This window comes from Chelonia mydas, chromosome 2, assembly GCF_015237465.2.
Source record: "Chelonia mydas isolate rCheMyd1 chromosome 2, rCheMyd1.pri.v2, whole genome shotgun sequence".
Classification (NCBI taxonomy): Eukaryota; Metazoa; Chordata; order Testudines; family Cheloniidae; genus Chelonia; species Chelonia mydas.
Window position 1 is genome coordinate 64,439,718 of NC_057850.1, and position 24,731 is coordinate 64,464,448.

Genomic DNA, 24,731 nt, shown 5'->3' on the forward strand with positions numbered 1-24,731 from the left:
TAAAAATACCATGTTAATTATCCTCAAACGTTGCAAGTTACCTCCATTTTCCTGCAATCAGAAGATGAGAGAAACCCTGTGAAGCAAATTAGTCCTAATTGAAAGAGGACTGATTAATATTTAAATAAGGCATTGTGTGAGGGATTCTGCCATGAGAAAAATAGGCTGAACATCTGAATTAATTGCATAGCAGGTTAAATTAAATTTCATATAATGGGTTGGAAGATGAGTTGGCACAGTGCTTTAGCAGGGAGTACAATGGCTGAAATACCAGTCTTTTCTTTCACTCTTGGCTGGATTCCATTGAGGTCCTTGTAGCCCTTACCTCTTTGTTGTCTCTCTTTCAATGCAAACAAAGGTACTAACAGAAAATTGCAACCATGTTTTAAAAAAATGTTAATCCTTTTTGGGGGACAGCACCTGTCTACATTTTCTCCATTTCTCTTCCACCTTGGCTGTAAAATTGGGAAACATTAGTATCTTATTCCTTGCCAGGTTTAATGAGGATTGATGTCATAAAATGCTAATGGCTGGAATATAGTTAGAATTGTGCTATTAGTGGGTTATCACTGTCTGACATTTTCACTGCACAGGAGCATACATGTGGAGCCTGTTTAAAGTGATTGGGTTACTTAAGGGTCCCTGTTAGGGATATTTAATCCAACATAAATTACTTATGCACTTTGTTAGTGTTCAAAGGATGAGTGTCACGTTGTACATGTTGGCAGTTTTCCAGTCAAGAGCTGTTAATTACTGTACAGCTAGTGAATACGTTTTGTGGCAATAGAAGCCAAAGGGGAAAAAACTGTATCTATATTCCATCTAACTCAAAATGAATAGATGAGAGTGCAGAGAAAAAAACAGGCTGAAGTCTTTTTCACCCTTAGGAGTTACAATGCCATTTGTTTTCATTTTGAAAATAAAAACAAATGACAGTATGATACCCTGAGGGGGAAAGTACTTTAGCACTAAAGAATCCCTGCCAAAAACAAGCTATTATCTATTTGTATGCTGATAAGAAAAAAAGTATGTTCTCCAAAGCTTTAATTCAGAACCTTACATCTTTATAAAATTCAAGGTTTGCTAAGATACTGTTTTCATAGCATATTGAATATAAGTGATCACCAGGAAAATCATTAACTATGATACGTATTTCTTTAGGATATATAGTTTAGTGTGGTCAAATTGTCTTTACTGTCATTCTTACACCAGTAAAATAATATTCTTCCCAAAGCATGGGCAAGTATATATAGTTCTATGGCCCAACCTTGGGAACTAGCCACAAGAAATGACTTCGAGAACACATTTTTTATGTATAAGCTCATGGATTATATAACTGTGCTAGGGGAAAAAACGGATGATTCTGTTAGCAAAGTTACTGTCCAATGTACAAAAAAAGAGTCTATTATTCCCTTGATTTTTCCAAAATGGAAATGAGGGTAGAATATAGCTGAAAGTAATAATTTTATTTCACATTTTTATCGAAGTGTTGCTTATGCAGTTGTCCACAGGAAGTTCATAACTAGGATGTTCCATTTGCTTTCTATATTATTAAAAAAGCTAAAGGCATTATAGTTATGTAAACATGCCATTCCTCAACTGTGTCATTTATAAAGCTGTAGAAACGTTGGAGATCTAACCTTTAGATAGTAATCTATCCTTCTGAGCTGTTGCTATCAACTGAAAAAGAAAGTTTGCTCTTCTTTTGAATGGTTCTGTTAATGGAAGCTACACAATCATGTCTGACTATGGCAATAGAATTCCCTTCCCTTCTCAGAGTTCACCAGATCCTGGATTTGGTGACCTTCAGTACATACAAAAATACCTACCTGTCCTCTGAGGCTTCTGTTGGTGATCTTAGTGTTTGTTTTATATTATTGACATCATTAATATTTTTTGGTTATGTATAGCTTTAAAAATAAAAATAAGTGAAACCTGCAAGTTGTGAACATAGCTAGTCTACATAAGCAGGGGGTTTTGTCACTGTCCTTCACCCTCCCTCAGCCCTGGTGTTAATTTATTACACTAATTTGTTGCACTTGGTGTTAATTTAGACTGCAGAACTTAAGGACAGGATAGGGATTTACTCTTCCTGTGTGCTCATACAGAATTTGGCATAATGGAGCCCCAATCTGATTGAGCCTCTAGAGGCTACAACAGTGAAAACAAATATTAATATGCTTTGTAATGTACTAATTACCAGATCCACAAAAGTACTTAGACTCCTAAACCCCAGACTTAGGCACCTAAATATGAGAGTTAGGCACCTAAATCCCAGGTTTGGCTCCCGGTGATCTACAAAACTCCCTCTGAATCCTGAATTCACTCAGTGCCTATGTTTTCAGGGTAAAAGTTCCCTTGGCACCCAAGTTTCTGCCTCTTCACGTCTGCACTGCTGCTGCCCTCTAGGCATCAGGACTCCTCTCTCCTGCCCTAAGCCCCAGAGCTATTCACAAACCAGAGGAATAGGCATTCGGCCACTTAAGTGACCTGCAGGACCTGATCCAGTAGGCGTACTCAGAGGCTGCCTACCAGGATAGGTCCCATTCAGAATCTGGTTGAAGAAGGTGGTGATTTTCACCCTGTAACTAATCCAGTGGTTAGCACAGTTACCTGGAACCTAGGAGACCCATGTTCAATTCCCCCTTCTCAGAGTGGGGGGGAAAGCATTTGAACAGGGGTCTCCCACCTCTCTGGAGTGTACTCTAAGCACTGAGCTATGGGATAGTCTAATGTGGGTGGGGCTCCCTACATTTCTCCTGTTGAAACTGTTCCACTGTGGAAAAACAACAAAAGAGTGATTGGAGCAGGGAGACTGGACCCTGGGTCTTCCAGTTCCCAAATGGGTGCCTTGTACCCGTTGGGCTACAGAGTCATTCTCTCTTTCTCTCTCTTCTTCTCCCACTCTTCCCCCAATGAGTGTCCCGCTTAAATCATCATTGGGCCAGAAGGAAAGAAAGAGAGAGAGTCAGAATGACTTGGTAGCCAAGAATTCTGTATTGCAGTATTTCCTGTGGTTTTCTAGGTGCTTAAAAATTAGGTGCCACGACTCTAAGCATTGCAACACCTAAGTTCTTTTTTGCCTCCAGGCCTTAGAGCCTAGCGTAGGTAAAATGAACAAATGTGAATAAATACATTGGAGTTCAGTTTGATTATAGAAAGCAGAATGGTCTTTTATGTTTTTCATTGTAGTGTGGGATGTTAAGATTCACATCTGCATATTAAAAATGTCAACATTTATATATAATGGAGTACAATCAAATTAAACAGATATAACAAATATCAATAACTCATTAATTAAAGAAATTATACGAATAAGAATCACTGTTCCAAGTCATAGTTATGGATCATTTGGGTGAACATGAGTATTAAATTAACTTCCTTTATTTGTAATGTCAGCTGATTTGCTTTTCAAAATATTATTCTAAAGACATAATTGGGACATTTACATTACTGGCTTCTAATACAAAATCAATAATGTCTGTAATTATCTTAAAATGACCTACTTTTACAAAGTGTTTATTAATATATTGCAGAAATTAGTGGTTATAGATGCATAGATTTATGCTGATAATTTTTGTGCTTCCTGTAAATGAATGTTGCTTTAGAGAATCACTGATTGAGGTTGTTGGTAAGGCTGAAGTTCCTCAAATAGCATTTTCTGATGAAAACTTGTCTTGCCACTAGCAGTCTTGCTACTTATCATCCATCCCCTAATATTACCTTTCTGGTGAAGATTATTAGGTAGTCTTTGGTAAATCAACTATGATGTCTTCTGGGATCTCCAGATTGTTTCCTTCCCTTTCATTTAGTCTCAGGCCTGTCTATGCCATGGAGAATACACTGGACTTGTAGTAGCAGATGGTTGCGATTGGGATTTGGATGTGAGTGAGCTGGCTGAGACTCATCATTGACTGAGTGTTTGTGATCTATTCTTTCATAGCGGAACCTGACCACAATAATTCATTCCTTTTGGACTTTCAAATTAGATTATTACAATGCACTCTACTGGAGCTACCTTGCAAGACCACTAGGCAGATGCATCTGGTACAGACAGCCTTCTTGCTCGGTAGTATTAGCCACAGGGAACCTGTTACATCAGTTCTCCGTGAACTGTCCTGACCCTTTTATTTCTGGTGCAATTCAGGTTATTCATACTGATTTATAAAGAACTATGTGGCAGTCTCTGGCTACATCAGAGGACATTTCTGAAGACTTTTTTTGACTCGTCATGTTTATGCAGTGGATTAACACAGTAAGTAGCCTTTCTCTTCTGGTTTTCAAATAGAGATGGTTTTTAACTACAAAATTAAGATAAAGAAACATGAATTTGGTGGATTTGTCATAGACCCTGGGTGTGGGAGTGTTTGATCATGTTACTAAAACTAAGTCTGGATCAATCCAGGGCTAAAAACTATCGTTTATATTTTTAGATTTTTTTTTTACGTTACATATTTTAACAAAAAGTCAGAGAATGCAAAACTTTAGGGGCCAAATCTTCACCCTGACTTATTTGACTGCTTTCCTTTGTCTCTGGAAATATGTAGTTGCTATTGCAGCAGGGTGTGATTTAAAGTCACTTTACCGCTTTCTCAACACGGACTACATGGAACACCAGCTCAGCCAGACATCTGAAACAAGGTTCTCCTAGTATCTTTAACTCACTCATATCTAGATATACAAGTTGGTTACATTTACTAGCATAGTTAGTAATGAAAAATAAAAATAATAAAATACAGCAGGTTTATCTGTGTTTTTTCAGTCATTTATATTTTTTAAATTAATGTTTGTATTTTTTACCCCACACCTAGCACTCCTCAAAGATTACTTACATGCAAATTTTACAGATATTTTTTTCCTTTCTTTTAGTTATTGGTGAGCTAAAGAGTCTTAATATGACTCAAACAGCTAAAGTGATTGTCTCTCAAACTTTCCAGAGACAGGGCTGAGACACAGCATGGAAAATTTCAGACTAAATGAGAAATTTTTGCAAAAGTTACAAGCATGTGAAAGCAGGGGCCTGTAATGAAAGTTGCAGCATGTTTCACTCTTTGGAAATGAATGAATCACTTCACATATAATGAAAGCATGAATCACTTCATCCATCACAGAAGTATAGCAATCCTTTGGGTGAAATGTAGCAACTTATAATAGTGAATACTACACAATGTTTTAGGACAGGAAAGGAAGAATACTTTAAACTGAAACTACAGGGAGTTATTACACAGGTAAGTAGTAATTCCCAAACTGGAATTTTGCTAACTCTTTGTTACAAAGTATGTCATACCTAGACATGTGCAGATGGGTTGGTTTGCAAAAAATTAAAGAAGCCATTTCTTAAGGTTTCAGTTCACTCCTTGAATTTCTCTTAGAGTTTCAAGTTCAAATGAAACCAAAACTCAAAGATAAAAATAGTCAGATTTGCCAAGCTTTTATCCGGTCTTGCATTGAAATACTGAAATATCACTGACCACAGATATGGTTTCTTATCGAAGTAATAGATCCATGGGCTTCACCGTAGGCTTTGACAAAAAAAATCACGAACCAGGGCTAAGCTGTTTATACTTAAACTCATTCCTTACCATCTATTTCCAGCCATTTATAATTTCAGAGAGAGCCCGTTTCACAATTACATCATTTTAAAAAAATCTAAAAGTGAGTTAAGGATAATGTGTAGTTTAAGTGGTGCAACATGTATCTCGTATTTCAAGCATGCACCTGGGAAAAATACTACCCATGAGGTACTGAATTTACTGATGCAGTCTGAATTTTTTCATGGCTCATAGGACTTCACACTATAACAAGGTTACAGGGTCTACCTTCTTTTTCGTGCCAGCAGACAAGAAAGCATCTGAACATATATGTTTCAACAATCTTAAGAATTATGAACATTGCTCTTTTTAATGCATTTCAGAAGTTTTACTATACAGTTTAAATATGACAGTCTTTTCAAAGCCTTGTGATATCTAGAGCAGATGTGCCAATCTGTCAGCTATAAACATGCAAGTTTTTCAGTGTCGGAATAGTGATCTATAATATATCAAGGAATATTTTGACTTTTATTTTCTATAGTATCTTCTTGTGACATTTTAATAATAGCAGCTTTTGTACCAAATTTCAGTTCCACTCTTAAGATGACATTCTCCCAAATTTATAGATCTCTATATTTGCAGGGTATCCATGTTTGTTTTTCTGTGTGCTCCCAAAAATGGTAACAACTGGCTCAAAAATTGGTGGTTACTGTCAGAAACCACATTAGACCATACTTTACCATCCCAAACAGGTCAATACATAACAAATATTGAAATCCAAATTCATACTAACATTAGCTGTTTTTCAATCTGTTTGTGTGGTCACTAGGCTACTTGTGTTTAGTAAACTCTTCAAATTATTCTTTACAAAAGTAATCATTTATGCAAGAGCATCAGTCCCATATACACAAACATGTATATGGGACTGATGTCTTTGGCCATCTTGTTGTTCAATATTGTGTAGATGAACTAATATGTATTATTAAATTACACTATGGGTCAGATTCTCATTTATTCTAAGACCTTTTACACCACACTGGCAGTGTAGAGTGGCCCAGAAGTGGTTGTAAATGTAATGATAGAAATATGTTACTGCACAAATCTTGGCAGCTGTGATTGGGGTAGGTGAATGGGTGCAAGAGGGTGTCTGGGAGTGCAGGGATATATTGGTGGATGTGCAAGGTTCAAATGGGTTGGTTCTGGGTCATCTGGTGGTTCAACAATAGGTAGGTGGGTCAGTTCTGGAGGTTAAGAAGTCCGGGGGCAGCTAGCTCCTGGGTAGACGTGTCTGGGACTATTGTTCAGCCTCTTGCTGTTTGCCACTGTTGCCTTCTCCTTCCCCACTCAGATCCAGCAAGAGAATCAGAGAAAAGATAAGGATAGAGGCCTCCTGGCTGCCTGCAGAGAGGCATCAAAGAAGCCCCAGAGTCCAGGAGAGGCTGTTGCAGGCCCATCTCTGCAACCCAGCTAGATGCATGAGAATGCAAATGAGTGAGCGTCATGCTAGATGTGTGAGACTTAGCCCAGCATAACTCCAGAGTATCTCCATTAAAGCTAGTGGAATCACACAGGTGTAAAACTGGCGTAAGTGATAGCAGATCCAATCCTGATGTATCTATGTCATGAGTCTGTGGTGAAGAGTGGAGGAATCATCACTACAAACTCTTGAAACAATCCAATACTCCCCTTCTCAGACAAGCTGTTAAGCCACAACGTAAAAATAACCTGTGGGAACATAAATCAAAACAATCTTAAGATGATTGTGGACTGGGCATCGTTTCTTGCCTGTATTATCGGGGTTGGGTGATGGATCTGGACTGGGTGAGACTTTTTGGTTTGGAGTTTTACTATAAAATGATGGATGTCTGAGAGACCATTGCAAAGTTCTACTCTGGGAGAGTTTTCTAATAAAGATATGCTATGGTATTTTATATTTCTGACCTGCATTTTCCATTGTCTCCTCTTCTCTACTGAGGGTTGAGTAGTAACCTGTGGTATCATTTTTTTGAGGCTGCGACTAATTCTCAGATGCTAAGATGGCTGAGCTTCGGACATGGAATGCAATAAGTGGGAAGGCTTGCATGAACTAAAACTTGTCAAACAGTGTATATAATTAATTGAATAACAATATGGCTCGATTAAGTCTTGGGTAACACTGTCTTATGCTAACATAGCCCAAGATTTAGGGCCCCCTGGTGACAGGAAAGGAGTTATAGTGCATGTGTTCCCAGAACCTCCAACTCTGCCTGAGTGTCCCAAGCTGCTCCCCAAATGAGCAGTGGTAGCTGGAGAGTCATGTTGCCAGGGTAGCAAGAGCTGATTCAAGACTTCCCTCAGGCTGTCGTGGCTGCTAATGCTTCTATGGTGCATCAGTCACCATTTAAAAATCTCCTACTTTGTCAGGCCATGTCTAAACTAGAGAGCTTAGAGCAGCGCAGCTGTACCGATGCAGCTGCACCGCTGTAAGATCTAGTCGCTCTATGCTGACGGGAGAGAGCTTTTTCTGCCAACATAGTGCTGTGCACACCGGTGCTTGTACCAGTTTAACTTATGTTGCTTGGGGGTTGGAATATTCACATCCTTGAGCGACCTAAGTTTTGCCGACATAAGTGGTAGTGTAGACATAGCCTCAGAAGCCAACACAACCTGCCCTCCTCCAGTTTTGAACAGAACCTCCCTCCCTCCCTGAATGGGGATAAACCAAGGCTATATCACTTAAACATTTGTTTTTATTTGTTGTTAGTGCATATTTGGAAACTCCATTCTCCTCCAAAACCACAGAAACAAATCCATTATTGTTGAAGGGCACCGCACGGTGGAAATTCTGCTGCCCTTATCTAGCACAGAGAATTGTCTAAAACATTCAGCATAAACACATTTTTAAACCAAAGAACACAATGCTGACCCTTTGATAGTACACTCTTATTGATCTTTTAATAGGACTGTTGTGTACTTGACGCCTCATAGCGAAATGTCTGAAATTTATTAAGTGTTTGATTTGGTTTCTTCCTTATTGTCAAGGTGGGTATAATATCTCCTTGAAAGTAATAAACTTTTCAGAATGTATGAAGTCAAGTTACTTTAGGGCAAGCGCATTATATTCATTTATTCATTCCTGTTAAAGGACAAGAGATGACTCATGTTCTGAATGTATCCATGGAATATTATATTTAAAAGCTTGTGTTGTGGCTGCTATTATAAGTATAAAAATGCAATGGACAGTAAGATTTGTCATATCACCATAAATGAATTGAAAGAGAGAAGAGCATTTTCATATGAAAGTCAATTTTAAGGTGTTATAGCTAGGTTGAATATAATAACATCACTGCCCATTCAGCATAACAGTATCCTGCAGCTCGTATATCAAAAGAGTTAATGATCATTTATTTTTGGTATTTTGTAGTAATACACCTATTTTTACAGATCATTTTTACAGAATATAATATATATATAGTATGTACACACATATTCTGTAAAAATGATCTGTAAAATCATCTGTAAAAAACCAAATATATATATTATTTAATTCTCATTTACACTAAGCCCTCTTTATATCACTCACTGGATGTAACAACTGTAAAGGAGTTTAAAATAGGTATTAACTTACATTTATATGCACTTTAAGGTCCACTTACACTGCCAAAGTGGTGTAAAAGGGCTGTAGTGTGAATAACCATCTGGCCACCAGTCTATGTAATAATGGGAACTAGTCATGTCCTCTCTATTTAAGGATGTAGTGCAGTGTCTAGAATAATTCTCTGATTTTCACATACAGCTTTCTGAAATATTCACGTTATCAGTTTAAAGCTTTCATTTTTTGTTTCTGCACAAACCTGAGCTTTTTGGAGAGCTTAGACAAAAACCCTCCAGCGAGTTTGAGTTACGGATGTGACACCTTTCCCAAAGTAAAACTAACTAAAAATTCTAATCACCCTTATTGAAAAAAATATTTAAACAAAAGTAGCTGGTGTTTGAAACTTGGTTCTTGCCATGGGTATATACCTCATTAAGGAGTTGTAATTTTGCTTAGTTTGATCAGAAATAATTTTTTAAAAAATCAAGTAATTGTTTCTGAGCTTGTTTAATGACATTTGCTGGGATGATAGCAGAACCTAAAGAACCCTTCACTCTGTGACATCATAATGAAAAATTATCTATCCTCACCCTGACAGACACATCACTGTTGCTATTGCCTGAAACTGTTGCTTAGTCAATTTTCATGTGAAGATTGCTAGAATTTCATTGAAAGACATGTAGCAAGATCCTTCCACATACAAACAAAACACCTTAAGGGAAGGGATAAATTTATTCATATGGGGGGGAAAAATCACAGATCCTAAGATTTTTAGGGTCTGCCTGCAGTCTGTCACATATTCTGAATATTTTATCTTTCACTTAAAAAAATTCCTTATTCCTATCTTCTCTTGTGAAGATACATTTATTACAATGTTGGCCAATGTTTTGCTGTCCTGTAAACCCAGTGTTGCAGAAAACTGTCTCCAGCCACACACACAATAGTCAGAAGGCATAGGAATTTAACACTCCTCTTTCCCATTCATCTCTGTGAACCACAGTTGGAGGGATTATCAAAGGTTGACCTCAGTAAATGTCAAAGCCTAACTGAGGCAGTTACAATTAAAGAAGGTACCGGGGTGAAAGAGGAGGAACTTAATGCAACTTTGGGGGCCACATAGGATATGTCTACACTGCAATTAGACATGTGTGGCTGGTCTGTGCCAGCTGACTCAAGCTCTGTGGCTCAGGCTAAGGGCTCAGGCTAAGTTTAATTGTGGTGTATAGCTCAGGAACTCTGGAATCCTCCTCCTCATGGGTCCTAAAGCCTGGGCTCCAGCCCTAGCATGAATGTCTGCCCGTAAATTAAACAGCTCCTTAGCCCGAGCTCTGCAAGCCTGAGTCAGCTGGCATGGGCCAGCCGCAGGTATCTAATTTACTCCTGGAGGAATTCTGCACCAAAGAAATTAAAAATTCTGCACACTATTTTAAAATTCTGGAAAATTCTGCATATTATATTTGTCCAAATAACACAATATAATCATGCAAGTTTCAATTATTTCGGTAATTTATTTCAAAATACTTGACAGCAACTATGTCTGTAACAGTACAGTCGACAAAAACAAAAAAAGATTCAGGAAATGTTTTTTGACAAATGATTCCTTACTAGGCATATTAATACAGAACTCTGAGTAATAATACATTTAAACTACAACACAGAAATATATTTCCCACACCTGTCAGAAGCAGTGCAAAAGCTTGGGGGAGTCAGGGGTAATTGAGGAGCTGAGGGGGAGGGAACTAATTGCTGGGAAGTAGCCTGGGTGTGAAGTTAGAGGGTTGTTGGGTGTGGGTGGGAGAAGTATAGAACAGGGTTTCTTTTGGACAGGGAGAGATTGTTAGGGAGCCTCCTCCATGGAGACCCTAGCTGACCCCTACCCTCTCCCATTCAGTCAGGCACATCTGCCCCTGTCCTCGTGTGTCCTTGCATCCCTATTCAGCCACCCTTCCTCCCTCATGTGTCCCTGCCCCCTCACTCAGCCATCCCTCCTCCTCCCATCCCCATGTGGCCCTGCACCCTTCCCCACTTCCCCATGTGGCCCCGTGCCCCCATTCAACCCACTGCCCTCCCCCATGTGGCTCTGCACCCCCACTTAGTCACCCCCATATGGCCCTACATGTCTCCTCTCTGTCCCCATGTGTCCCTGTATCCCCTCTCCCATTCAGCCCCCACCCCAGTCTGTCACCCCACTAGCCCTTCTGAACCTCTTCTCTTCGCTGTGCGCAGCTGAGGCTGGCTGGGGAGTGGCTGTTTTCTGTTCTGGTGCCACAGCAGCCCCATGGTGGGCATAAGGCGTAACTGCAGCACCTTTCTGACTGTATTTTCTGGGGAAAGAGGACACACAAATTCTGTGCATACGCAGTGGCGCAGAATTCCCCCAGGAGTATTTATTTGCAGTGTAGACATACCCTTAGTGGCATGGCTTGTATGACAGTGCAAGGGAGGAAAGGGCATATGGTGCTTCCTTATTCCTTTATACTGACCTTTTGTACCATGTGTTTCAGCACAAGGAGGAGAGCAGGCTCCACAAAGCTGCTGTGTCCAGTTGTGGAGGGTCGGAAAAGGGGGCAGAACTTTGATTGAGTTTCTCCCAAAGTATAGGCTAGCACACTTACACCAGGAGACGTATGCTGCTCCAGTTGTAGGTTGGCCTTGGTCAGAATACTTACCTATAGAACAGGTGGGATCAAGATGTAGACTGTGACTCTCAGTCTTCACCAGGAGAAGAACAGCAATTTGCTGCTCCTCATTTGGGACTTGTGGCAGAGCTGCTACTTAGCCTTCAGGTTGCACGATTCAGACCAAATAATCAAGAAATGCAAAAGAAAAGGGTTTGGCAGCATCATTAACATGACCACACTGTTCTATCTCATCTGTGTACCCATTTATCTAATCTGTTGTATTTCACCATAGTACCTGTATACACACATGCAATATTTTCTGTTCTTGTCTCTCTGGTAAAATTTGCACAGTAGTTTAATATGTTTTTTTAATATACGCCATAAAACATATAGGATACACAACATACAGAATTTGTATTTGTTGAGATTGCTGTGGTTTTAAACCTTAATGTAATTTTAACATAGTTTTTACATCATATATCTTTTAATAATTATACATATTATATACATACAGACACATAAAGGATAAAATATTTACTTATTCTGAACTTGAATTTAGATTTTATTTTTGCTATGCACATTTCTAAAATTTAGTAAAGTGAAAAGGAAATTTTAAATCTTTTTTGGGCAGGCAATCATTTTTATATTGTCTTATATTTTTGACAGTGGTTTGTATGCACTAAGTAAAAGGTAGGATGAATGGCCTATTTCTGTCTGTTTTCATTACTGTACTCTTTTTCTGTGTGCTCCATCTTTTTCTCTGTGTATGCCTAGTGGGACATTAAAGATTCTGTAATTATTTCAATAAGATCAGGGTTATAGATTTTTTGTTCCACTTAGCTGTTTGCTAATAAACCTGCCTCTGAGCTGAAGGCTAACAAATTTCTTATTTAACACTGTGCTTTTTTTTACATGATATATTAGAGAACATTTTAAAAGGTCAGGATTGTGCAACATATTGTTTTTTCTTGTTATTGTAATAATCTCTAGGTAGTTCCTGAACTGGAAACTCCACAGCAGTTTCAATTTTGTTTAAAAACATAAATATTAAAGCTCTCTGTTTCTGATATCAGCATATTTAAAAAACTGGGACAAAATGAGACATAGCACTGTTTAGAGCCTATTATAATTTTAGCAGCTATATAAAATATACTATATGGCATAATGAATTACAAATGCTAAATCTGTTCAATGGAATGGAATGTTTTACCTATTTGCCTTTCTTGGGGTTTTCTATAGCACCTAGTGCAGGAGTGGCCAGAGTGAGAAGGAGCCAGGAGCCTGAGCCTGAGAAGGAGCCAGAATTTACCAATGTACATTGCCAAAGAGCCACAGTAATACATCAGCAGCCCCCCATCATCTCTCCCACCCCGCTCGCAGCACCTCCCAACCACCAGCAACCCTGCTGATCAGCACCTCTCCCTCCCTCCCCACACCACCCAATCAGCTGTTTCATGGCATGCAGGAGGCCCTGGAGGGAGGGGAGAGGGAGGAGCGAGGGCACTGCAGGCTGAAAGGTGCGGTGAAGGAAGGGGTGGAGTAGGGGCAGGGCCTGTGGCAGAGCCAGGGGTTGAGCATTGAGGATCCCCCAGCACATTGGAAAGTTGGTGCCTGTAGCTCCAGCCCCGGAGTCGGTGCCTATACAAGGAGCCGCATATTAACTTCTGAAGAGCTGCATGTGGCTCCGGAGCCACAGGTTGGCCACCCCTGACCTAGTGCTTTGAGATCCATTAATGAAAAAGCTCTTGTATAGTACAAGTATCATATTACTATTGTTATTATCACCAGGGTAAGAGATTAGGACTGAGGCTGGGCGCTACTGGCTGTGATTCAATACCTATGTGATTAAAGTAACACTTTTTGACTGAGTGCAGCAAACAAGAAAAAATGGTAGAGTTTTTCAGCTCCTTCAGTTGAGGAGATATACCCACTATTTATCAGTCAGGCTTGCAAACTGTGGCTCATTTTGACTCTGCAGCTGCTTCTGGGTGACAACAGAGCAGGTTGTTGTTTTTTTAGCTCTTTTTACCAAATGCCCCAAGAAGAAAGGTGCAATTTTTCTTTTGGGTGGGCACCTCATAATTTTACTTCATGTTTTTGTCACTTTAAGGTTGGATAGCACAGTGCCCTCCAAACAGGCACTGTAAAGCCCATTTGGAAATTGTAGCTGGTGCAGATTGCAGCTTGTGCAGAATGCAGCTTGCTACTTATCAAATGGTGTTTTCTAAAGATCACTACAGGCACTGTGGTCTTCTCTGCGGACTAAACTGATTTCTGGGTGAAGTTTAAGTTGCTGATTTGGATCTATAAAGAAATAACTTGAGTTTTAAGTTTCTTAGGCTCCAATTCCACAAACATTTAATTCATCTACTTAACTTGGAATATGTGAGTCATCTTATTGAAAACAGTGGACTATTTTCATGAGGAAGTGTTTGCAGGATTGGGGCTTTAGGGTGCATGTCTCTCCTCATGTGATACCTCTGCAGTTTCAAACAGTGAAAGGCATTTAAGTTAACAGACTTATTGTTTTTACCTTGAAGGGACTGCTAGTAGAGCTTTTGTGATGAACACCATTGTGGCAAACACTAGTGATTGAACTGTGAGCCTTAGGGTTGCCAACTTTCTGATTGCAGAAAACTGAACACCCTTGCCCTGTCCCTGCCCCCATTCCACTCCATCCCCCCTCCATCCGTCACTCACTCTCCCCCACCCTCGCTCATTTTCACCGGGCTGGGCAGGGGGTTGGGGTGCAGAAGGGGATGCAGGTTCTGGGAGGGAGTTTGTGTGTGGGAGGAGGCCCAAGGCTGGGGCAGGGGGTTGGGGCGTGGGAGGGGTGAGGGATGTGGGCTCTGGGAGGGAATTAAGGTGCCAGGAGAGGGTTTGGGGTGTGGGCTCCGGGAGGCACTTACCTCAGGTGCTTCCGGAAGTAGCTGGCATGTCCCTGAGGCCCCTAGGTGCAGGGGCGGCCAGAGAGGCTCTGTGTGCTGGCCCTGGCCGCAGGCGCTGCCCGGCAGCTCCCATTGGCTGCGGTTCCTGGCCAATGGTAGCTGTGGAGCCAGCGCTCGGGGTGGGGGCAGTGAATGGAGCCTCCCTGGCTGCCCCTATACCTAGGGGCCACAGGGACATGCTGGCCGCTTCTGGGAGCTGTGTGGAGCCAGGGCAGGCAGGGAGCCTGCCTTAGCCCCACTGCACGGACTTGTAATGGCTGTGCTGACCTGGCCAGAGCCACCAGGGTCCCTTTTTGACCGGGTGTTCTGGTTGAAAACTGGACACCTGGCAACCCTAGTGGGCCTCCAGAGTTCAGAGCATGAATCTGTACAGCCTGCCCCTGGCCCTTTAGCTTTGCTGATTTACACCAGTGGAGGATTTGCCCCCTATTTGGCAAAATTCTTGAAAACATCAGTGTGAGTTTTGTCTGAGTAAGGAGTGCAGGATAAAATCCTATGTATCACAGTACTATCCCTTTCATGGGGATCTCAGTAACAAACTGTAGTTTATTCAAAGGTCAGATGCGACTATTATGATAATCTAATCTGACCTTGTGTGTAATACAGGTCAAAGAACCTCACCCAGTATCTTTTGCATCAAGCCTAGAACTTCTGATTAGCATATCCTTCAGAAAGCTATCCAGTCTTTAAAGATTTCAAGTGATGGAGAATCCATCACATTTCTCAGCAAGTTGTTTCAGTGGTTAATTATCGTCACTTAAAAATTTGGGCTTTTTATATCATCTGAATATATCTAGTTGCAGCTTCTAACCATTGGATCTCTGGATGCCTTTTTCTGGTAGATTAAGGCCCTCTACTTTCAAAAATTCCTTTCCTGTGTAGGTTCTTGTAGACTGTGACCAAGTCACCTCTTAACCTCCTCTTGGATAAGCTAAATGGATTGACCATCTGTGGTGTTTTATTATCAGGCAGACATTTGCAGACATTGAATCATTCTTGAGACTTTTTTCTGAACCCTTTCCAATTTTTCAGCTTCTTTTTTGAAGTGTGGACACCAGAAACAGAAGCCACTCTAACTACAGGTGAACAAGGCAGCTGCCTAGGACAGCAGGTTTGGCCCAGCCCCCTTGCCATCATGACAGAAGGGTGGCTGGCCAAATTTGAGTCGCATTGTGACCCCATTAACAAGGTTGCAACAGCATTCTAATTTGGCCTGGCTGCCCAATGCAGTGGGTCATGATGCCACTGTCTCAAATTTGGCCTGACCACCCCTCCATCAGTCTGTCCACCAGGTCAGAAAGCCACTCAAATTTGGCCTGGCCGCTCCTCCATCATGATGGAGGGGCAGTCAGGCCAAATTTACTGCCCTAGGCCTGGGGTTTTTGCTGTCTTCTCCAGTGTGGGGCATGGGTCATTTGCTGGTTTGAACTAGAGTAAATTATGAGTTCTCTGTAATTTGATGTCTTAAAATCAAGATTTGAGGACTTCAGTAATTCAGTCAGAGGTTGTGGGCCTATTACAGGAATGGGGGTGAGGTTCTTGGCCTGTGGTGTATAGGAGGTCAGACTAGATTATCATTTGGTCTCTTCTGGCTTTAAAGTTTGTCGGGGGAGAGAAGGGGCAGTGGCACCATGAAGTTTTGCCTGGAATGGCAGATTGTCTTGAGTATCCTCTGACCAGAACAGGACACAATATTCCAGTAATGGTCTCAGTAATGCTGTAATAACATTTCCCTATTCCTACTTGATATTCTCCTGCTTATTTATCCAAGGATTGTGTTCACCTTCTTAGCTACAGCATTACACTGGCAGTCCATGTTCAAATGGTTATCTGCTATGACTCAGAAGTCCTTTCCATAGTAACTGCTTGCCAGAATAAAATCCCCCATCTTATGAGTGTGACCTGTATTCTTTGGTCCTAGATGTCCTTGCATTTGACTGTTAAAATGTGTGTTGTTCAAATGAGTCTCTGTTACCAAGTGACCCAGGTGGGTCTATATAACTTACCTGTCTACTAGTTGTTATGTTTATCTTCAAATGTTACCAGACTATTGATAAAGCTCTTGAAAAGCATTGGCCTGAGAACAGATCCCTGTGGGATGCCACTAGAACCAACTCATTAGATGACACTTTCCCACTTGCAATTACTTTTTGTGTTCTATCGGTTAAGCGGCTTTTAATATGGGCTATGTTTCATTTAGTCCCATATGATATTCTACTAAAAATAGCACTATAGCTAAATATATTAAATATAGCAGAAAGCTAAGTATAATATGTCAACACAGCAAAGCTTACCAACCAAACTTGTGATATCATCAAAAGAAGGTAAGTTTGTTGTTGTGAGAACCTATTTTCCATAAAACCATGTTGGTTACTGTTAATTATGCAACTATCTTTTAAATCTTTACTGATTGCATCCCATATCAGCCGTTTCATTATTTTGCCCAGGTTTGATGTCAGGCTGTTTCCCAGGTCAGATAGTTTATCTCTTTTTAAATATTGGCACATTATTAGTTTTTTTTATAGTCATCAGGAACTTCCCCAGTGTTCCCAGATTTGCTAAAATTCAACCTTAGTGGTTCAGAAAACTCCTCTGCCAGTTCTTTTAATATTCTTGGGTACAAGTTGATTACAAAATGTTTAACTTAACAAGCTGCTGTTTAGCATCCTCACTAGTTACTGTAGGAATAATAGGTATTTATTTATCATTGTAAGATACCAATACATCATCTTGCTTCTTTCCCAGTACAGAAAATATTTCTGCATCATGATTTATAATTTGACCATCTTTGTCTGGATTATGTTTGTTTCTGATTTTATTTAAAGGATTCCTCCTTCTTCTCCTTAATCCTACTGGCAGTAGATTTTTTTTCTCTCATCAGTTGTCTGTATTTCCTAACTGCCAATTTGTATTCACTGCTACCGACTTCTCCATTTTCCCATTTGTTATATATATATTTATATTAAATTGCTGCCTTCAGCACACTCTTTACCAGAATGGTTTTTTTTAACCAAAGCAACCTTCTTTCATGACTGCAGAATTGTATATTTTTGGACATAGAATAAAATATTTGTAAACAATTCCCAACTATCATTCACATTTTTATGTCTAAATAATTCCTTCCACTCAAATTTGCTTTTAATTGTTTTCAAAATTGGTTTGAAAAATGGGCCTTTTAAAAACACCAAATATTTTATATAATATATATACACACACACACACCCCTCACACACACACACGGATTGGGACTATTTTTTGTTTGCACATAGTAATGAAATCAAATTGTGATCACTTGCACCTAGGCAACGATCAGTTTTTACTGAGAGATAATTTCATCTTTATCTATCAGAATGAGCTCTAGTATACAATTACCTCAAATTGGTTGCAATACTTCTTGTGTTAGAAAGTTATCTATAATTTTTAGAAATTCCAAGGATGTTTCACCAGTAGGCGCATAAGACCTCCAATGAAATCCCCATGGTAATAACATTTTTTTTCTACAAGTGATAGATGTTTAAGGAACTGCTCATTCTGTTTCCTTTCCTGGTTTAGTATTCAAAGCAGATCCACATCTTGTCACGTATCAGTTAGTACATAGATCCATGAGTATTCAAAGCCTAGTCCTTCTGAATTGCCCGTAAATCTAAAGCATTTCATGGTATCTTTAATCATAGAATATCAGAGGTGGAAGGGACCTCAGGAGATCATCTAATCCAATCCCCTACTCAAAGCAGGACCAATCCCCAATTTTTTTGGTCCCAGATCCCTAAATGGCCCTCTCAAGGATTGAACTCACAACCCTGGGTTTAGCAGGCCAATGCTGAAACCACTGAGCTATCCTTCCCCCGCAGAGTGCCCTCCTGCCTATCTTTCTGTCTAACTTTCCCAAACAGGGTGCACTGAGTGATTTTAACATTTTGATCACGTGAATCATCCCACCAGGTTTCCATTCAATCATATCAAATTTCTTTTCATAAGAGTATTTCCAGTTTCTCTTGTTTATTACCCAGGCTTCTAGCATTAGTATATAAGCAGCTGAAGAATATATTCTTTTTTTACATCCCTCAATGCCAGACATGCCAAACCCACGAAAAAAATGCAGAAATTGGGCTTGTTTTTGGTTTAATTAACTTGTGAGTTGGTTGTTGGCTAGTTTTTGGCTTGTAGCTTGTTTGGCTTGTTGCTTGTTGTAGCTTGTTGCTACTTTTTTTTGATCGGCTCCTGGCAAGCAGGGGCAAGGTGGGGAGAGAGTCAGGAATGCACAGCAGGCCCACCACAGACCCAGACTGCACACCGGGGGGTTTAGTCACATAGAGTGTTGGGGTTCTTAGGGATTGGCTTGTTTTGGCCTTGTTTTGAAATGGGATTAGCTTGATGTTTGGCTTATTGTGAAAGTTGTGGTGCTTATTTACAGCGTGAAAGTTGGTAACCGTGCTCAATGCCTGTATTCTTTACATTCATGCTACCTTGAGTCTACTTTGAGTCTGAGTTCTGTGTCTTAGCACCCTGCTTTGTAGATGCTAGTTTAAAGCTCTTTGTCTTGGATGGGAAGGTAGGATTAATTAGGAAAGTCACAGTTGTGGAATCTCATCCATGAACAAAACAGTGTTTTGTACTTTTTTTTTTGTTTAACTATGTGGTTGTTATGTAATGAAGAATATACTCTCTGTTCTTTACTTAAAACAGATTAAGGTAAACAGCTGAGGCAGAAGGAAACCAACTGTTTTTCCATTCACCTTATTATTGAGCTGTTGTTGAAAGAACTTCCTTTTTGGTGTTATCAAAAGATCTCAACTAAAATTTCAGTTAAACATGGAAAATAAGTAAACTTTTTTTAGGGACAGGGAAATATTTAGACACACCTGTGTTTGATTTGCTACTGAAGACAAAAAAAAATAACACATTGATTGTGGTTTAATAATTGTGTAAGAAATACTTTATACAGTACGCAGTAGAAAAAATTACTATTTTATTTTTTTGAATTTGTGATTTAAGGAAATGTGTTAATGTTGAGATGTTGAGCACATAAGTATTAAATGATTATTTATTAAAACCTCAACCTATAATTTTATCGAGTACCATTAGAGAGAAACACAAATGGGACTAAAACCAAGTAAAATTTCAAGAAGCACAAAGGTGAAACCCTGACCTCTTTGAAATCAAAAGCAAGACTCCGATTGTCTCCACTGGGGCCAAGATTTCACCAAAAAGCATTATAATCAATGAGGCACAGCAGAGCATTTCTGGGTGATTATTACAAGCCACAGGTACTGTTGTAAGGCATAAGGCTAAAGGATGAGTGAATTTAACCACCCAAGAAGTGTAATAATCTCCCCTGGGGTCTCTGACTTATAAAATGGAATTTCTTCATAAAATAAAATATCCATATGCTGGGAAATATACACATGGGTAGGGCATCACAGAATTTAGAAATTCTCAGTTACATTTAGAGTTCTTATGCCATTTCAGAAGGTTAAGTAACATGTTTATTACTATGGCTGACTCATTAAAAGTCTTTATGCAAAGTGCTGTATCATAGGCCCAGTTATTACTTATTAGAAAGCAAGGCCCTCTCCCTTTCTTGCCTCCCAGAGGGGAAATGTGGAGTGTTCCAGAGCAGAAGACGCCTGCTGCCCTTGTAGGTGTTAGTACTATTGCTAGCCCAGAAACAGCACTTTTTTCTATTGCAGTGCCTACTTGCTAAACTCTTGGCTGGAGAAGAAAGTGAAAGAAAGTTAAGAGCACAAACAAACTATGGTTAACTAAATTAGGACATGTCTAGTACATGTGAACAGGAACTTCAGTATCTCAGTATGAAAATTTCATTTTTAACAACTATTTTAAAAATACATATGTAACCTGCCCTATACATTAAGAGAGATGTTTTCAAACTGGCTTCTGAAATTACTGTGCACAGCCATCAACATGAACAAACAGGCATTTGTGCGTGCAAATCATATAGTTAGACCAAATTTGTACATTATATACTTAGTGTATGCAGTTCTATGTTTGCAAATGAAAGCAAGCATTAATTCTAAATCTTCTTGCACAGTTTCAAGTGCTGTATTTTGCAAATTTTCCCCGCAGTGATTCATTATAGAATTTAAGGCCCAGATTCTGCAATATACTTAAGTATATGTGTAATCCCTTCACTGTTCAGAAAAACACTTAGGGTCAAATTTTTAAAGGTATTCAGGTTCCCAGTGGGATTTTCAAATTACTGTGGCAGCAAACTCCCATGGAAATCAATGCATGTTAGGCACCTTCATGCTTTTGAAAATCCCGTAGGAGCCTAAATACCTTTAAAAATCTCGCCTTAGCCCCATTACGCAAAAGCATTTAAGCAGGTGCCTAAGTCATCCCTATGAAGGAAAACACTTAAGCATGTTCACAGCGTGTACACTAATTTCATGTGCTTAGTTGCTTCCCTGAATAGGGATGTCTTAAGAAAATAAAAAAGTCCATATTGGGTCAGGCCGATGGTCCTTCTAGCCCAGTATCCTGTTTTCCAATAGTGGCCAATGCCAGCTGCTTCAAAGGGAATGAACAGAACAGGTAATCATCAAGTGATTAAAGTTAAGCACCTACTTATGTATTTTGAATTGGGGCCTAAGGTACTGTAAACACTTACAAGTGTGCTTAATTTAAGAATGTGAAATAGTTCTACTGAAGTCACTGGAATAGGCTTAAACTTAAATATATGCCTAGGTGATTTCAGGTTTGAGGCTTAATTAAAAAAATCACATAGCTTTATTAATTAAATTAAACATATAAAATACTATTCATTGTGAACAACTTCCACCAAATGTTTTTATAAATATAGATTTTAATTAATTTAATATGTAGGTCATCAGCATTAAATGGTTTGAAAAAGACAATTACAAATTATGAAAAAATTATCAAATTGAAAGATGAAATAAAAATGCTCAGTAGAATATCAGCATTTTCAGTATTGTCTTTAGTGTTAACATTGAGAATGTGGGAGTTGATGCAAAGCTTAAATGACTAACTTACCCTAGTTTTGATAATGTTTTGCATGTTCTGGTAATTTTCTTGCTTAACATCGCATATTCACTCTTCAGGTTACATTTTAAATGATTAATTTTTCATTGTCTCCCTAGTTTTTATTTTACTGTAGATTTTTGCAGTCTATTTCAGTGTTTGTTTTTATTTCAGAGTTAGTCAGCTGTTTATTTCATTAGTACAGAGGAAACCAAACCAATAGATAAAGAGCTGCCTTCTTATATTTCTGCCTTTCATTGTCATTTATTTTTTTAAGTAATACATTTACATTTTATAATCATAATCATGAAATTGCAAATGAAATCAATTCTGGAAAGATTAATTCAGTCCTGCTCACAGCTGTGAAGATTGTGGAAATAAATATCATTTTGCAATGATGTATTGTTGACAAAGGGCATAACAAAAGAATGATTTCTATTCAGAGATAGTGGGTATATTTATTTTGCATGTTGGGGGAGGGGCAGTGGTCTGTTGCTCACGACCCTGACCTAGTTTTGTAGCTGCTTATTATTCAGCTATATGTTTGAGAAATCTCTGTAATTTAATTTGGCAACCTCTTCTGCATGTTTGCACCTAGCAGTAGGTGCTTTTAATGTTATCTTTGTCCCATGCTGAATCATATTTATTTTAAAAAAATTCTAATGCACGCATAACAGAAAAAAACTGTTAATTGTTACCAGAGAACTGCCTGATTACAGACTAGATGTCTGGTCCAGGGCCCTGCCATAATTAGTAACTACTGTTGACATTTAGATTTAAATTGAATTTTCTTCTAATTAACCCCAGAGGGGGTTGATCCTCTCAGATGTACAGGTTAATAAAATTAGTCAGAAACTGTTAAACAGTAAGCTGAATTCTCCAAGAGAGCTTTCCAATATATTGTTAGGAATTCTTTAATTAATATTAAAAGGATTCATTAGATTTTTTTTGGAGGGGGAAGGGAGCTTAAATATGGTTTTGTTTGCAGTTATTTCTTTAAGTTCTGTTTTCTTTTGATATCTATTGTAATATTAATTTCTATCATGTTTGTGATGTGCAATTATAAGTACCGTAGCATCATTCAGCCATGCCATGCAACCATTATGCATAATAGCATCTTTTCCCCAGGTGCATGCAATGACTACTCCTAAAAAATAAATAGAAGAGTGAAATGAATTTTAGGAACATGGTCTACTCTAGCTGGTGTCGATTTGTCATTGTCGTTCTCATGGGAATGTTGAAGATAGCACAGGGTCATCACTCTTTTACTCAGTGTTGATTTTCACTGATTCTTCACACACTTTTGTTTAAATAAAGTGATTTTTGATTAAATCTAGATGGTTGCATAAATTTTTGATTGCTTTGACCAGGGGGTATCAATTGGATTGAGATTTTAGTCTAGGGTGATATTAATCTCTGTTCTACTTTCCCTTCCTCCCAGATGACTAAGAATAAAAAGTTAAGAGCATGACTATTGTTACAACTGTGGATGCTAGGAAATAGAAAATGTTAATTTCTGTGATGTGAAGAAAAGTGAACTCAGTAGTGTTATATTGAGATATTTGAACATTAAATTTTGAAAGTATCAGAATTATTACAGAACTTTTCTGTGGGAGTGAAGTTTCTCTTCTTTTTATCAAAGAGTTCATAGCTAAGCCTATGTGTAGTTTTTCTTAAGTTTCTCACAAAAAAATCCAGTAAAATATTGCTTGATACTGAGAATAATGTAATAACACTACTGAAAGGGTAATACCAGTTGTTGTAGAAACACTAATAGAGGATGGTATGCTTTGTTCTCTAATGAGTCTCCTAAAATAAGAATTTTTAGCTGAAAAATACTTTCCATTTATTTCTACGTTTTAAAAAAAACCCAACTTTTAAAATAATAGTGCAGATAACAGGAAATATATACGGAATGCCTCCTAACAAAATGCTAAAACTCATGCAAATGGTCATACTTTGGAGCTGAATTTATTGCCCAAAAGAGTGCTGATTTCATGTCCCTTTCCCCTTAATAGTGTAATCCAAACCAACAAAAGGAAACAAGATGACTTCATTTTTGTTGCTTAGTCTGATTACATAAATTAGATTAAATAAAGAATGCTTCTTACTCAAAATTGGGTTCAGATGAAACAAAAACTCTTCAAATATGCCTTTTTAATATAGTTTTAACAGAATATGGAACAATTCACTGTACTGGTAAACAGGCATTGGTTAAATGCGTTGTTGTTGTTGTTGCAGGTATGTTATAAGGAAATCACAAAGCACTTCTAAACTGAAGTGACTGCCACTATAAGGTTGAAGATTGCAAATCCTAACTCACGCTAGTAGTCTTGTTGATTTCAATGAGACTAGTTATGAGTGTGCACAATTTACGTAAGTAAGAGTTTGCTGGATTCAGGGACATTTATCAAATAGATTATCCAACCAACCGAAAAACAAAAGAACAACCAACCAACCAACCAACCAAAAACCTCAGCCCCATACCCTAAGCAGAATATTTACCCTGAAAAGGGAGAAGCGCCAGTGACTCCATGAAGTCTACTAGGGACTTGATTACTGCTATTGATTTTGCATGGAATTTACTCAGATACTACGGTGATGGGCAAAGGCATAAAACTTATAAGATCAATAGATAATTAAAATGACTAAATCAGAGTGCTGACAGACTTAATGGCAGAGACAGATGAGGTTACTGCTTCCACCATTGGCTATACCCCTGAATTTTTACTGTTAAAAAACCAGGAGACCCGTAGGTCCACTGAGCAGTCCCTAGAATGACTAATCATAGGCTCACTCCAGGCCTGACCAGCTGCCATGAAATCCTTGTTGTGTGGACACAGCTCCCATAGAGAGAGTGGGAGCCAACCTGCAGACAAATCACTGGCAATACCTGATAGCAGAGTTGTCATGGATCCTCAGGTGTAAGATATCCCTTATCTTCACATCTGAAACAAGTATGGAGACAACCACCATAAACACCAGGCCTCTGAAGCTAAAATTTGCCTCCCCTGTTTAATTTTTCCAGGAATACGCTTAATATTGCCTTGGCAGC

The 24,731-nt window shown here is 38.9% G+C and overlaps 1 protein-coding gene across 5 annotated transcripts in view; it reads left to right on the forward strand.

Annotated features, from left to right (window-relative positions):
- Nucleotides 1–24,731, forward strand: part of TOX (thymocyte selection associated high mobility group box) — a 268,267-nt gene that overhangs the window by 65,338 nt on the left and 178,198 nt on the right. The window contains exon 2 of one of the 5 annotated variants that reach the window (XM_037892568.2): nucleotides 4,148–4,255. The exons of the other annotated variants lie outside the window; for them this stretch is intronic. Coding sequence (XP_037748496.1) covers nucleotides 4,232–4,255 — 24 coding nt within the window. The 5' untranslated portion in view covers nucleotides 4,148–4,231. The remainder of the gene's footprint in view (nucleotides 1–4,147; nucleotides 4,256–24,731) is intronic. 5 annotated transcript variants of the gene reach the window in all.